The sequence below is a fragment of the Myotis myotis genome, unplaced genomic scaffold (assembly GCF_014108235.1).
Source record: "Myotis myotis isolate mMyoMyo1 unplaced genomic scaffold, mMyoMyo1.p scaffold_m19_p_5, whole genome shotgun sequence".
In the NCBI taxonomy this organism is placed as follows: Eukaryota; Metazoa; Chordata; class Mammalia; order Chiroptera; family Vespertilionidae; genus Myotis; species Myotis myotis.
The window spans coordinates 77,131,164-77,145,699 of record NW_023416357.1 but is presented as its reverse complement, the minus strand read 5'-3'; the positions used below and the strand labels follow the sequence as shown (position 1 = coordinate 77,145,699).

Here is a 14,536-nt window from a genome sequence, read left to right as displayed (position 1 = left end):
ATAGTTACTGAATATTTTTTATACAAAGAGGATCTTACTATTTGTACCTTTTAGTATTGTGTAATTTGCTTTAAAAAAATAAACAATGTAGCAATTTATCCTGGACACCATTCTACAGCAAAATACAAAGATCTGGTTCCCTTCTAATGACGCCCTACTATTCCATTGCATGGAGGCACCATTATGTAGTCTCTGATAGTGCACATCTAGGCTATAGACAATTTTGCAACTAGCACGTATATTTTGCAAATTTGTTTTATTATGTCCTTAGGATACACTTCTAGACTATATGAAAAAGATGAATGTAGATTTTTGAAATGTGAATTTAAGACAAAGGAATTTTAGAAATCACTTGGTCCAATTTCTTATTTTGGGAAATGAAGAGAGATTACACAGCTATTCTATGATTTTTATGGAGTTTTTTTAATAGAGCTGAGTTTTTTAATTTTTTTATGATGTTGACATCTTTCCTTTTTTAAAATTTTTTTTTTTTTATTTCAGAGAGGAAGGGGGAGAGAGAGAGAGATAGAAATATCAATGATGAGAGAGAATCACTGATTGCTCACCTGCCTCCTGCACACCCCCTACCTGGGATTGAGCCCACACCCGGGGATGTGCCCTAGACTGGCATGGAACCCGTGACCTTTCAGTCCGCAGGCTGGCGCTCTAGTGACTGAGCCAAACCAGCTAGGGCTGAGTTTGCTTGTTTGTTTTTAATTTGTTTTATTTAATTTTACCAAAACCTGATTGGAATTTAGTAAGTAAGTATAAGTCCAGTAACAATTCTACAAAAATGGACATACAATGCCAGAATTCCTTCAAAGCAACTAATATATTCTTCTTTTGCATAAAACATGCATTCACTGCCAAATGTTGGCCAAAATCGGCCTCTATAAGAAGAGACGGTCCCCCTCCTTTCTGCCCTCCCTTTCACTCTCTCTAAAAATCCATGGAAAAAATATCCTCAAGTGAAGATTAACAAAAAACAACCACAAAAAGTAAGCAACTTTCTGATCCTTAAATCAAACATTTGAGAATATACAAACTTTCAGGCCCAAAGGGTCCACTACCTGTGCAGCCTTGCAGAGGGAGTGCAGGAATCCTGACTTGGAAGAGTTCCCAAACTGGGGATTGTAAAGACCTCAAAGACGCCCTGAGCTTTCTAACCCCTTTTCTTACAAGGCCAGCCCGGAACACACAAGCATCTCCTGTGGCCATAAGACCTTCCAGCTTCACACATCACTTTTCATGAGGATCTGTAAATAGGAGGTGTGATGCAGAAAAACATGGGATGGACCATTTCTTTGAGGCCTTGACTTTCTGTAGTTCTCATTCATCTCATCCAGGAATCAGTGGACACTCGTCTACATGGCTGCTGAACACACAAAGGAGTATTAATAAACACTTGTGGCCCCAAGGCCTCAAATGCTCGTAGTCACATACCTCTAAGGGTGTTATCTATTGTCAGGGCAGACCTTGTTCCTCCAGAGGGAGAGAGCAACTGAGTGTTTATCAAAGGGTGTTTTCCACATAGACTGAGGGGCTTTAAAGAGATTTCAAACCAAATGAAAGGCCTTCCCCTCAAATACGGGGTTTTATACAACATTCCTTGAGGTTCTTCAAAAGAGAAGAGCTGAATCCTGACTCCAGGTCTCCTAACTCTTAGACAACTTGATTGTTTTACCTTTCCTACATACAATTGCAATCCCCTCGTCGATTTGGCTCAGTGGATAGAGCCTAGGCCTGCAGACCAAAGGGTCCTAAGTTCAATTCTGGTCAGTCAAGGTCACTGACGTACCTCGTTTGGTCCGGGCCCTCAGGGCCCATGCAGGAGGCAACCAATTGATGTGTTTCTCTCACCTCCATGTTTCTCCCTGTCTCTTCCTCTCTCTTCCACTCTCTCTAAAAAAGGTCAATGGAAAAATATCCTCGGGTGAGGATTAACACACACAAAGAATTGCAATTGCCTTGGAATGGGTTTGTGTATGGTGTAATGTAGCAGTCAAATTTCAGGCTATAATTATCATTTTACTATGTGGTATGTGATGCAACTAAATATCATATAAGGCAAGAACAGTCCTCCTACCCCCGAAATATTTTGTCCAGTGTTTTCCTCTAGAAGTTTTAGTTCTTACCTATGGTCCATTCTGAGTTAATTATATTGTGTGAAGTAAAAGTCAAGGTTCTTTTTTTTTTTTTTTTTTTTGCATGTGAATATCCAGTTACTGTAGCACCTTTTATTGAAAAGACTCATTTCTCCCGTTGTTTTTCCTTGATACTTTCACTGAAGATTGATTATATACACAATGTCTATATCTGGGTTCTCCATCAGTTTACATTTGATCTTTGTTTGTTTGTTTATTTGTTTGTAGATCCTAACCCGAGGATATTTTTCCCATTGATTTTTAGTGAGAGTAGAAGGGAGGGGGAAATACAAAGAGAGACACACTTCGATTGGTTGCCTCCCACACATGCCCTGACTAAGCCTGCAGCCAAGGCACATGCCCTTGATTGGAATTGAACCCAAGACCCTGCCACCCTTCAATCCATGGGCTCACTCTCTGAGCACCCGGCTAGGGCAGTTCCATTGATCTTTATCCAATGTGAAGCTTTCTTGATTACTGGAGCTTTATAATAATTGTAAAATTGTTATAATAATTATTAAAATTATGTACATTTGTTTTTTATTTCCCCCCCAAAATTGTTTTGGCTGTTCCATTTAAACTTTAGAATCTGCTAACCAATTCTGGTATTTTGATTGGGATTGCTTTGAATCTATAAAGTAATTCACACACTAGGGAGACTGCCTTAGCCTGATGCCATTACCCTCGCTGAAATCATTTATTGTCAATTGACAACTCTTCTGATTCTGGGCTCATTAAACAACCAGATAGGTAGTTTGTATCCTGGAGGAGAAGGCAGTCATCAGAGGATGTGAATGGTTGGTTTTGTGAAGATAATTTTTTCTATGAAATAATACGCCAGCATTCTAGTTGTAGCATCATCTTTTATGAACTGGATTAATAACAGTCTGCCCAGAACAATAGTGTCACTCACGCATGCTGTGACAAATCAAGTTCCCAGTTTGCAATAGTGAAATTGCATCCTGGATTGTGATGATTTCTCCAATCTCCTGCGGCATTGGGGCAAGCGTATATGTTCAGATTACATCTCTCTGCCTCCTGGCCAGCGAGCTTTGAAAAATGAAGCCGGCTAGCATTCACTGAGGATATCCTAAGCACAGGTCATTTGTACCTATGCTGTAATTCCAGTCCTTGCTTTAATCACTACCTTTGAGGCCTTTGATAAGTCATTTGAAAAGCAGAATTGACCATTTGCAAACTCTGCCACTTTTAAAAAAATTTTTTTATTGACTTCAGAAAGTAAGGGAGAGGGAGAGAGAAATAGAAACATCAATGATGAGAGAGAATCATTGATTGGCTGCCTCCTGCATGGCCCCCACCAGGAATCAAGCCCACAACCTGGGCATGTGCCCTTGACCGGAATTGAACCTGGGACCCTTCAGTCCACAGGCCAACGCTCCATCCACTGAGCCAAACTAGCTAGGGCAACTCTGCTATATATACATACACACACACACACACACACACACACACACACACACTAGTAGCCCGGTGCACGAAATTTGTGCACATTAAAAGGGAATTAATTGCCCTAACTGGTTTTGCTCAGTGGATAGAGCATTGGCCTGCGGACTCAAGGGTCCCGGGTTCGATTCCAGTCAAGGGCATGTACCTTGGTTGCAGGCACATCCCCAGTGGGGAGTGTGCAGGAGGCAGCTGATTGATGTTTCTCTCTCATCGATGTTTCTAACTCTGTATCCCTCTCCCTCCCTCTCTGTAAAAAAATCAATAAAATGTATATTTAAAACAAACAAACAAAAAAACTGTCTTTGTTCTTCAAAAGCAAGAATATATTCAGGTAAATATTCAGAAGGAAATACCATAATTCAACATTTTTCATTAATTAGGAAAACTGTAATTTGTAATATAACAAATCAGTGAAAACAAACAACTTTCTCCCTCCTTACACCAAAACAAAACAAAACCCCAATACACACACACACACACACACACACACACACACGCCCCAAACAACTCCTCTTCAGGCTATTCCATAGAACAGCAGCGCCACCATCACTGGGGAGCTGGTTAGAAATGCTGATTCTCAGACCCAGGCCCGGACCCACGCATTCGGAATGTGCACTGGACATGCTGGCGCGGTGAGGACGCGCACACTGCAGTCTGAGATGAAGCCTTGCTCTGATCTACTGGGCGTTAGAGCCGATACTTTGCTGGGGAGAACTCGCTGGGCTCGCGGCCTCCGGCCTCTTTCACTAGATGGCAGTCCCCCTCTCGTGTCCTCCCTGCGTCCCCCGCTTTGTTCCAGCCCCAAATTAAACCCGGGGTGCAGGCTGGGGCCGGCCTTGAGGCGGGAGGGCGGGTCCCGGGGTGGGGCCGGGCCTGCCCAATGGGCGCTCCCGGGCGGGGGGCGGGGCCCTATTTCAGCTCCGGCCGCGGGCGCGCGGCGCGTCCCGGGCTCAGAATGTGGCGCGTCCCCGGCCACCTCTGCGTGCGCTTTGCCGGGCGGAGCAAGCTCTCGGGACCTTGGAGCAGGCCGGCCGCCTTCATGTCCACTCTGCTCATCCACCAGCCCCAGTACGCGTGGCTGAAGGAGCTGGGGCTCCGCGAGGAGAACGAGGGCGTGTACAATGGAAGCTGGGGCGGCCGGGGCGAGGTACGCGGGCGCCCGGGGAAATCTCTGCCGAGGCTCGGTCCGCCGCGGGAGGCCGGCGGGCTCTGCTCAGCCCGACTCCCCGCTGCTGCTGAAGGCGGTTGAACGGGTGGAAAGTTTCGAGCTCCACCGGAAAAGTTTCTCCGAGCAGGGAGCCTTAAAACACCCCTAGACGTTAGGCCCTTGTGCGCTGTGGAGAGTCGGTTCCATGCCATTTTCGGGCTGGTTGGGGTTGGTTGGGGCTGTTGGGGTTAGACTTTTCACGCATATTTACAGCCTTAGGGCCGAGTTCTGCCATCTGCAGTGAGAAACGCCCCACCCTTAACGGCGGAAGTTACCTTAATTTTGCGCTTGACTGTGGCTCCTGAGATGTGACATCTGCGCCAGGGGCAATGCTCTACAATACAGCGTCGCACTGTCTTCTTTCTGAATCCCTGTGGGGTGTGCAAGCTCGGACTTCCTGAAACCCTCGTCTCCCCCTTCCACCCCCCACCCCCCCAGGCCTGGTTTTCCCGCATTTGTTTCCAGAGCCCAGCACCGTGCCTGGCGTCCAGTTAGCGCTCCATAAAACGTTCTCTAGGATATGATGGAAAGGCAAAGCACTTATCGCCTACCCTAGATCTTTTGAGAGTCGCTTAGGGAAGAAAGTTTTTGGAATAAAATATTATATAACATGCCACAGACGGCGTGCATGTTATATAATGAACGTGTTTTGTTAGAGGAAACGCCTTCCCTTTAGTGGTTGTGGGAGACTCGGGTGGTTTTAATACACCCCACTCAATTGGTAGTTGCCTATTTTTGTTTTTCCCATGGCATCTAGTCATTGGCTTCTTGGATAATCTAGTTCCTCCTGAAGGCCTTTTCAAAAGAAAAATTTTTAATAATAGTTATGCCTTGATGATTTTCTTTCTTTCTGTTGATCGTTTCAGTTTGTGCGGACACAGGCCATACCTGTAGTTGTTTGGCTTTGGCTATTTTATCTCATGACCAGAGGGTGGGCAGCGTAAGGGAGAGAAGATACGTAAAACTTGATTTCGGTCTATTAATGGAAAAAGGGACGAAATAACAGGTTACATTTAGATTTTTGTTAATATACCTAATACTTAGATGGCAAGAGAGGGTTTTGCAGAAAGGTGGTTCTAAATGTTTAGGTCAAAATGAAAAGCTTTGTAGAGTGGCTTATTTGTAACAGAAGTTAAGGTTCCGAGATTGGATATTTTATCTTCGTCTTTTTTCTTCTTCCTCCTTTTTTTCTTCCCTCATTTGGTCTGTTCCCCTAATTTGGATGGGCTTACATTTTCTACATATGATTGCCATTTTTTTGTTTTTAGGTGATCACGACCTATTGTCCTGCTAACAATGAGCCAATAGCAAGAGTCCGACAGGTGAGTACTTCTATTTTTCATGCAAACTGTCTACTTGGAGTTATTGGGAGTGATCAAGAGCTATAGGAAATTACAAAGTCAAAGAACAATGTTTCTTCTTCTTCTTTTTTTTTTTTGATTGATTCTTTTTTTTAAATTTTTTTTATTTTTTTTATTCAATGTTTCTTTTTCATTGACATTTAAGACTGTCCACTCTTCCCAGTGGAGGTGTGTGCGCCCTAGAAAAGGTGAACCATAAAGAGGACTAGGAGAGAGGAGGTCCCTAGCTTCTGAATCACCTGGGACTCCTAGAACGAAGTCCCCATAAATCGGGTTGGAGCCCGAGGTTCTGATATTCCAGTACTCCTCAGGTGTTGTTTGAGATGCGGCTAACAGACAAAAAGCACATCTAGATTCTACCTGTCTTACTTATTGGGTTCCAGCGAGTTTTGGGAAGCATGGGCCATGAAAATAATTTCAAACCACAAATTTTAGGGCCACCCAGAGATTTCCAATTCTTTTCCAAAATAGTCTGTGTGTTCTTAGGAGATCATCACTTTTCCCTTTGTCTCCACCTAATTCTTTTTTTTTCTTGTTACACCCTCTTCTCCCCTCCTTAATTCTTAATGTAGGCTAGTGTGGCTGACTATGAAGAAACTGTAAAGAAAGCAAGAGAAGCATGGAGAATCTGGGCCGACGTAAGTACGGAGGCCATGGCATGATTACTTACTGTAGTGCAATGAGGTAAAGAAGCATCTGATGAGCAGGCCAGTGCCCCTGGCTGAAAGGGGAGCCCTTTGGGAGCTGTGATAATCTCTGCTATAGTCTTAGAATAGTGCCTTTTACATATTGGGTCTTCAGTGTCAATGGGTAGTTAAAAAAATTATTTTTATTTTTATTGCTTTTTAGAGAGAGAAATAGAGAAACATCCATCGATTGCCTCTGACACACACTCCAGCCATGGATCGACTCTGCAACCTGGGTATGTGCCCTGATCAAGAATCGAACCTGCCACCTTTTGGTGTACAACACTCCAACCAACTGAGCCACACAGGCGAGAGCATCAGTGGGTAATTTTAAATGGATTAAAACTCTTACTAATAGCCCTGGTGACGTGGCTCAGTTGGTTGGTCCTCTCCGGTGCACGGAAAGGTTGCAGCTTGATTCCTGGTCAGGGCCCACAACCAGGCTTCCCCAGTAAGGGGTGTGCAGGAGGCAGCTGATTGATGAATGTTTCTCTCTACCCCCCTCTCTCTAAAAAAATAAAAACACCCATTTGCTTCTTCTCCCTCCCCACCAGCTCTCTGGGAGGTGAATGGGGAGTTTCTCAGAAATAGATTCACATTTCTGGTTCACAGGGCAGTGGTGGCTGCCCTTCCAAAGGGCAGGGGCTGGAGTTCCTAAACTGTCTAAAGCAGCGGTTCTCAACCTGTGGATCGCGACCCCTTTGGCGGTCGAAGGACTCTTTCACAGGGGTCACCTCAGACCATCGGAAAACACATATATAATTACATATTGTTTTTGTAATTAATCACTATGCTTTAATTATGTTCAATTTGTAACAATGAAATTGGGGGTCACCACAGCATGAGGAACTGTATTAAAGGGTCGCAGCATTAGGAAGGTTGAGGACCACTAGTCTAAAGGCTTTGAGGTGGGTTCTGCCTCCTCCACCTCTGAGTCCACCAGGGGTTATGTGAGCAAATGTAGGGACAGAGTGGAGTTTGGCCCCGCTTAGCTGTCACTAGGTGAGGGCCAGTTCTCTGGAGGAGGGGAGAGTAAAGAACAGGGTTAGCCTGGATTTCCTAATCCTCTCACCTCACCCTGAATATCCCTTTTGGTCTGCCACCAGAAATTCTAGGCCTGTGGCTGGAGGAATATCCTGGGGTTAACCCAGCTCTACCCCTGGGGAAATTCACCTCAGTGTGCTTTGTCATGTAAAAAGGGGAGACTGTCTGCCCACTTCCTGGGTTATCACGGAGGTAAAATGAGTTAATCATGTAAAATGCTTACAGGAGAGCCTGGCACATGGCAAACCTCTACCTGCCAGTGATAAAAGCACGTGCTGCCGGGTCTGGAACTGTTGAGCTAAGTGTTTTCGCTGAATCAGTGATTGCTGGGGAGTGGGGGGCGGAGGGTGTCCTTGGGGAGGGGCAGGCTCTCCAGGGGGGACCTGGGTTGGATGTAGCTTTGTTGTTTGCTGAGAGACCTCTAATGTGCAAAGATCGAGGAACATTTTTCTGCTGATTTAACTAATTCTTAGACTGAGGGTTCCATTATACATAATAAAAATATGCCTGAGCAGGAAAATACCACTTCCAAAAGTCAACAGTAGCTAAGTAAAGTTCCCCAACCTGCGTAGAGAATAGTGTCCAGAGCAGTGTCATTCACTGTTATGCTTTAAACATAACTTTTCTTTCTGATCATAAAAGTAATGCATATCTCCCACTTTAAAAAAAATTGGGTGATGCAATAAACATGATCATCAAATTTACCTTCTCAATACAAATACTTTTCTTGAGTCTGCTGGGTCTTGAATGCCTTCAGCACAAAGTAATCCACTTGTCCAAGGGCACGTTCTGGGTGGCACAGAAAGTGCGGAGCTCCCCCGCTCCCGTCATGCTCCGCAAGTTTATTAACATGTTGCATTAGTGTGAGACATTTCTTACAGTTGGTGAGCCGATATTATCATTAAATATATAAAGTTCATCATTTATTGCCGGGAGCCGGTCCATGCTTGCTGTTTCAAGGGACCTGGCATATATGGCATACTGTTCTTAATATGTTTGCTCACCTTCTTGGCACTATGTGTTTTAACCAAGGTCTCTGAGAAAGGTTGTTTCCCCAGGTAGGGATTTTCCCCTGAAGTTAGGGAGGGAATAAATCCCCTCAACTAAGTGCCAGGTGGGTAATTAATCACTTTAACTATGAACAATCATGCTTAAGCTACATAATCTTTACTCCCTGGAATGGAGATAAGAAACGCCCTAACCTTTGTAATAGAGATTGATAGGATTGAATCAACTGGTATAAATACAGTTGTAACAAGACAGCAAGACTCAGAACTTAGAATACGGAACCAAGAGAGACAGAACCTAGGCACAGACCCTACACAGAACGTTCTCTAGAGACAGAAGAACTTCGCTGGAGAGAACATGGCAAAAGTTCCTGGACAGAAACTGGCCTCAGAACCTAGAGACAGAACCTAGCGAGAGAACATGGCAAAAGATCCTGGACTGAACCTGACTACAGAAATTGGCAAGAGAACCTGACTAGAACCTGGTGACTGAACCTGGCTGGAGAACCTGGACAGAACCTGGCTGGAGAACCTAGTGAGGGAACATGGACACAGAACCTGGCTGGAGATCCAAAGCAGAACTTCGCTGGAGATCCAGACCAGAACTTGGCTGGAGATCCTGGCTAGGCTGCTGATCAACTGAACGCTGTCTCCGTGTCCTTCCTTCTTCGCCGACTCCGTCCACACCTTTGGGGACCCCTGGACCTGCCGGGGTTGGACCCCGGCAATTTATATTAGGATTTCACCCTTGTATTCACTATTTTGATTGCCAGTGAAACATTTGACCAGAAACATCTATTATGTGTGTGTGTTTACCCAGGGCAAATACAATCGTGTTTGAGAAAAGAGTTAGTGTGAATTCAGGATCTTTTCTTTTTTTAAAATATGTTTTCATTGATTTTTTTAGAGAGGAAGGGAGAGGGAGAGAGAGGAAAACATCAACATCGACCGGCTGCCTCCTGCAGGCCCTGCCCGGCATCGGGGTCTTTTCTCCTGAACCGGCCTGCACACCCTCTTTGCCCTAGGGTGGCAGCTGCCGTGTGATGTTAGTTCTGGGCTGTACCTGGTTGGCGTTTTCCCTGCCAGGGCCTCGTTTGGTAGTCTGCTCTTACTCAGCAGTGCCGGACTCTGCGCCGTACACCCTTCCTCAGACTTCTCAGACTTCCCAGGAGAATGGGGGCTGCCAAGCGGGAACAGGTTGCTTTTCTGGGTGATGGTAGAGTCAGTTGGGGATCCACTTGCTGGAATTCGTGTTAAGCAATTGAGTTCAAAGTTTAGGGATGAGAGAGACTTTCCTAACTGCGCCTCCCATCTGTTGGCCTTGCCTGTGTGAGGACAAACTACTGTATCGTTTAGTTCATTTAAGTTAAGCCGGGAATTTTTCAAAGGAAACATTTCCCTCGAAGGGAAAAGGAACAAAGTATAAAAATGCGGAAGACTAGTTGTAAGAACTGATTTCTTCCTCTGAACTGGAACTTGCCGCAGAGAACCTGGCTGGTTCCAGACGCTGCTTTCTTTCATGAGCCGGGTTCAGCTCGCCTGTTTCTGCCCCTCTGCGCCCTCGTGTGTCCTCTCCATCTCCGGTGAGGATAAGCCAGAGCCTCTTCCCTCCCTTCAGGGCAGGAACTGTTAACGGCCATCTTTAGCGGAATGAAGGAGTACCAGATACCTGGCAGTCTTTATCATGGGTGTCATTGTAGTAATTCCTCAAAGGCTCAGCTAATACTTCCCTCCTAATTCTTAATGTGACTTCATGGGTGAAGTGGACGAGGAGTCTTGCTGCCACCTCAGGAGGGTCTGAGAGTATTGATGCCCGGTTAGGCAAGGCCTGATCAAACTCCCACTGGAGAACTGGAGATGTGGCTTTCTCCCACAACCCCCCCCCCCCCCCCCCGCCTTCACTTTCCCAAACCTAATCCTGAGGTTCCCAACTCTTGCTTTTTGTGCAAATCATCTGGGGAGCTGGGGGGGGGGAATGCCAGCCCTGGCTGGCATGTCTGTGGTTATAGTGTTGTGGGTTCAATTCCCGGTCAAGGGCACTTCCTTGGATTGCAGGTTTGATCCCCAGCCCAGGTCAGGGCACATGCGGGAGGCAACCAATTGATGCCTGTCTCTCACATTGATGTTTCTCTCTCTCCCCCTCCCTCTCCTCCCTCCTACTCTCTCTAAAAAAATCAATGGAAAAAATATCCTTGGGTGAGGAATAATAACAACAACAACAAAGATGTCAGATTTGAGTGGCCTAAACTGGGATCTAGCTATGACCAGCGTGGGTGAGTTGGTTGTGTGTCGTGTGTACACCAAGAGGTTGCCAGTTCGATTCCCAGTGGGCTCCATCCCTGGTGGGGATAGGGAATGTGCAGTAAGTAGGTAGCTGATGGATGTTTTGCACTCACATCAATGTTTCTCTTTCTCTCCCTTCCTATGAATAGTCAGGGTTGAGAATCAATTTTAAATTATCAAGTCTTGAACATCTTTTTTAAAAAATGTGTTTTTATTGATTTCAGCGAGAAGAAAGGAGAGGGAGAGAAAGATGGAAACATTGATAAGAGAGAAACATCCATTGGCTGCCTCCTGCACGCCCCCCGCTGGGGATTGAGCTGGCAACCTGGGCATGTGCCCTGATCAGGAATCAACCGGTGACCTTCTAGTACATGGGTTAGTGCTCAACCACTGAGTCACACTGGCCAACCTCAAGTCTTGAACATCTTAAATTACATTTCTCTCTGCTGCCATTTTTGTAGTCCAGGCAGCCACCACCTCTGGTCTGGCCTAATGGTCTTCCTATCCGATCCTTGTTTCCCTCTGATCCATTTTCTATATTACAATTAGAGTGATATTTTAAAATGTACTGTGATCCACCGCCCTCCTTTCCCCACCACTATTTAAAGCCCTCTGGTAATTGCCTCACTGTTTTTGAATCCTATACGTGGCCCTTTGCCGTGTGGCCCCTGCATTTCTCTTCTGCCTCTTTGAACTCCTTACAATTTTCCAAAACCACCATATTTTTTCTTATCTTTTCGCCTTTGCATTCTACTTTCTTTTTATATATTTTAAAATACGTATTTATTGATTTTAGGGAGAGAGAGAGAGAGAGAGAGAGAGAGAGAGAGAGAGAGAGGAACATTGGTTGACTGCCTCCTGCATGCCCCATACTGTGGATTAAGCCCACAGTAATATTTCCTGACTGGGGATCAAACCCACAACCTTGGCATATTGGCATGACCCCTTGACCACTGAACTACCTGGCTGGGACTTAGAATTTATACTTTGAATCAGACACTAAAATTCCATTTTTTTCTTAGATTCCTGCTCCAAAGCGAGGAGAAGTAGTGAGACAGATTGGTGATGCCTTGCGGGAGAAGATTCAAGTACTAGGAAGCTTGGTAAAGTATTTCTGTAGTAAAAATATAATCCTTTGAAGATAAATAAGACTATCATACATTTCTCTATGTAAGATTGATTTTATTTTAAGGTTTTTTTGTTTTCTTTTTTTTATCCTCACCCGAGGATATGTTTTTATTGATTTGAGAGAGAGAAACATCAATGTGAGAGCAAAACATTTGGCTGCCTCCTGCACACCCCCACCAGGATTGAGCCCACAACCCAGGCATGTGCCCTGCCCGTGAATTGACCTGGCAACCTTCCGATGCCCAGGATGATGCCCAGCCAACTGAGCCACAGTGGCCAGGGCAAGATTGTGATTTTTTTTTCTTTTTTGGTTTTTCTAAGATTGTGATTTTTATGAAAAGCAATGTATACATTTCAAGAGTCTTTTCTCTACAGGAAAGATGAACAAGACAGGAAAAAGTGAAGACTATTCTTGAGTTTTAAAATTCTTCAGAAAAATAAGAACAGATTTTCTAAAGTTTATTGCCTTCACAAAGGAGACACAAAATATGTTTTGCATCTCCCCCTATGATCATTTTAATGTTTAAAACATGAATTCTGCTGGGAAATGTAGCTTGGCTTTTTGCATTTTTAGGTGTCTTTGGAGATGGGGAAGATCTTAGTGGAAGGTGTGGGAGAAGTTCAGGAGTACGTGGATATATGTGACTATGCCGTTGGCCTATCACGGATGATCGGGGGACCCATCCTGCCTTCTGAGAGTAAGCAGTGAAGAATAGGCTAAGAGTTCCGTGTTCTGTTACAGAGAGCTCCAAAAATGCCTTGGCTGTGATCAGTTTGCAAAAGAGGACTTGTAAGTGGCATATAAATGAATGAAAATGTCTTTTTATAGTCAGAAATGTAAATTGAAACAGATGGAAACATCAGAGTAAGACACTTGGAAAATTTATTTTATTATTAAGAGTATTACAGAAAAATTTATTTTCATTTATTTATTTTTTAAATATATTTTTATTGATTTCAGAGAGGAAGGGAGAGAGAGAGAGAGAGAGAGAAAGAGAGAGAGAGAGAGAGAGAGAGACACATCAATGATGAGAGGGAATCATTGATTGGCTGCCTCCTGCACACCCCCCACTGGGGACTGAGCCTACAATCGAGGCATGTTCCCTGACCAGGAATTGAACTGTGACTTGTGGTTCATAGATCGATGCTCAACCATCAAGCCACGCCAGCCGGGCTATTTAATGAAATTAATTAATTAATTAATTTTAATATATATTTTTTTTATTGATTTCAGAGGGGAAGTGAGAAGGAAACAGAGAGATAGAAACATCACTGATGAGAGAAAATCATTGATTGGCTGCCTCCTGCATGACTCCTACTGGGGATCGAGCCTGCAACCCATACATGTACAACTCTGCAACCCCATCATGCCCTTGACCAGAATCGAACCTGGGACCCTTCAGTCCTCAGGCCAACATTCTGTCCACTGACCCAAACCGGCTAGGGCTATTTTTTTTTTTTTTTTTTTTAAGATAAAACTCAGTGTTGGCAAGTCCGTGGGTTGGCAGACACTCTTATGGGGACTCGTGGTAACATGAATTGCCCATCCATCTGGAAAACAATTTAGAAATAATCCAAAGAGCCTTACATTTAATACCAGTTTCAAGAATCTGATTTGAGTAAATAATTTGGATGTGACAAAGGCTTATGTGCAAAGATGTTCATTGTGGTATCAATAGGAAACATTAAAAATGACCTGTAAATGCCATAAGGCAAAGGTTGAGCTCATGTTGGCAGTCTGTTAGCAGGTAAAAAAAAATCCTGTTTATGAAGATTGCCTGCCTCCAACCCCACACTTTTATGGGAAGGTTGTATTTACTTATTTTAAAATGATTTTTATATTATTTTTTGAAGAGATGATATACTCATATCACAAAATTAAGAAGAAATTAAGGAGTAAAGGATGAAAAGTATTTCCCCTGGGTACTCCATAGTATCCCCATGGAAGTAGTTTCTGGTTTCTTGTATATCTTTTTAGAGCTTTTATTCACTTATAGGCAAATATGTGTGTTTTGGAAACACAGACATTAGCAAACTATACATTCCATTCTCTATTTTTTTCTACTTAATGGGTCTTGGACATTGTTTCATATTCTGCCATTAAGCGGCTTCCTTCACCTTTTTTTATGGCTGTGTGCTTGTTGTAAAGATCCTATATGTAATTTGTTTAACCAGTTCCCAAGCGGTGGATGTTCTCTGGCTTCTGCTG

At 44.1% G+C, this 14,536-nt stretch overlaps 1 protein-coding gene across 4 annotated transcripts in view; it reads left to right on the top strand.

The window, feature by feature from the left end:
* Positions 1-4,529: 4,529 nt before the first annotated feature.
* Positions 4,530-14,536, top strand: part of ALDH7A1 (aldehyde dehydrogenase 7 family member A1) — a 42,672-nt gene continuing 32,665 nt past the window's right edge. For all 4 annotated transcript variants that reach the window (XM_036309024.1, XM_036309026.1, XM_036309025.1 and 1 more), the window contains exons 1-5: positions 4,530-4,758; positions 6,087-6,140; positions 6,752-6,817; positions 12,222-12,302; positions 12,902-13,025. In XM_036309024.1, coding sequence (XP_036164917.1) covers positions 4,567-4,758; positions 6,087-6,140; positions 6,752-6,817; positions 12,222-12,302; positions 12,902-13,025 — 517 coding nt within the window. In that variant the 5' untranslated portion in view covers positions 4,530-4,566. The remainder of the gene's footprint in view (positions 4,759-6,086; positions 6,141-6,751; positions 6,818-12,221; positions 12,303-12,901; positions 13,026-14,536) is intronic.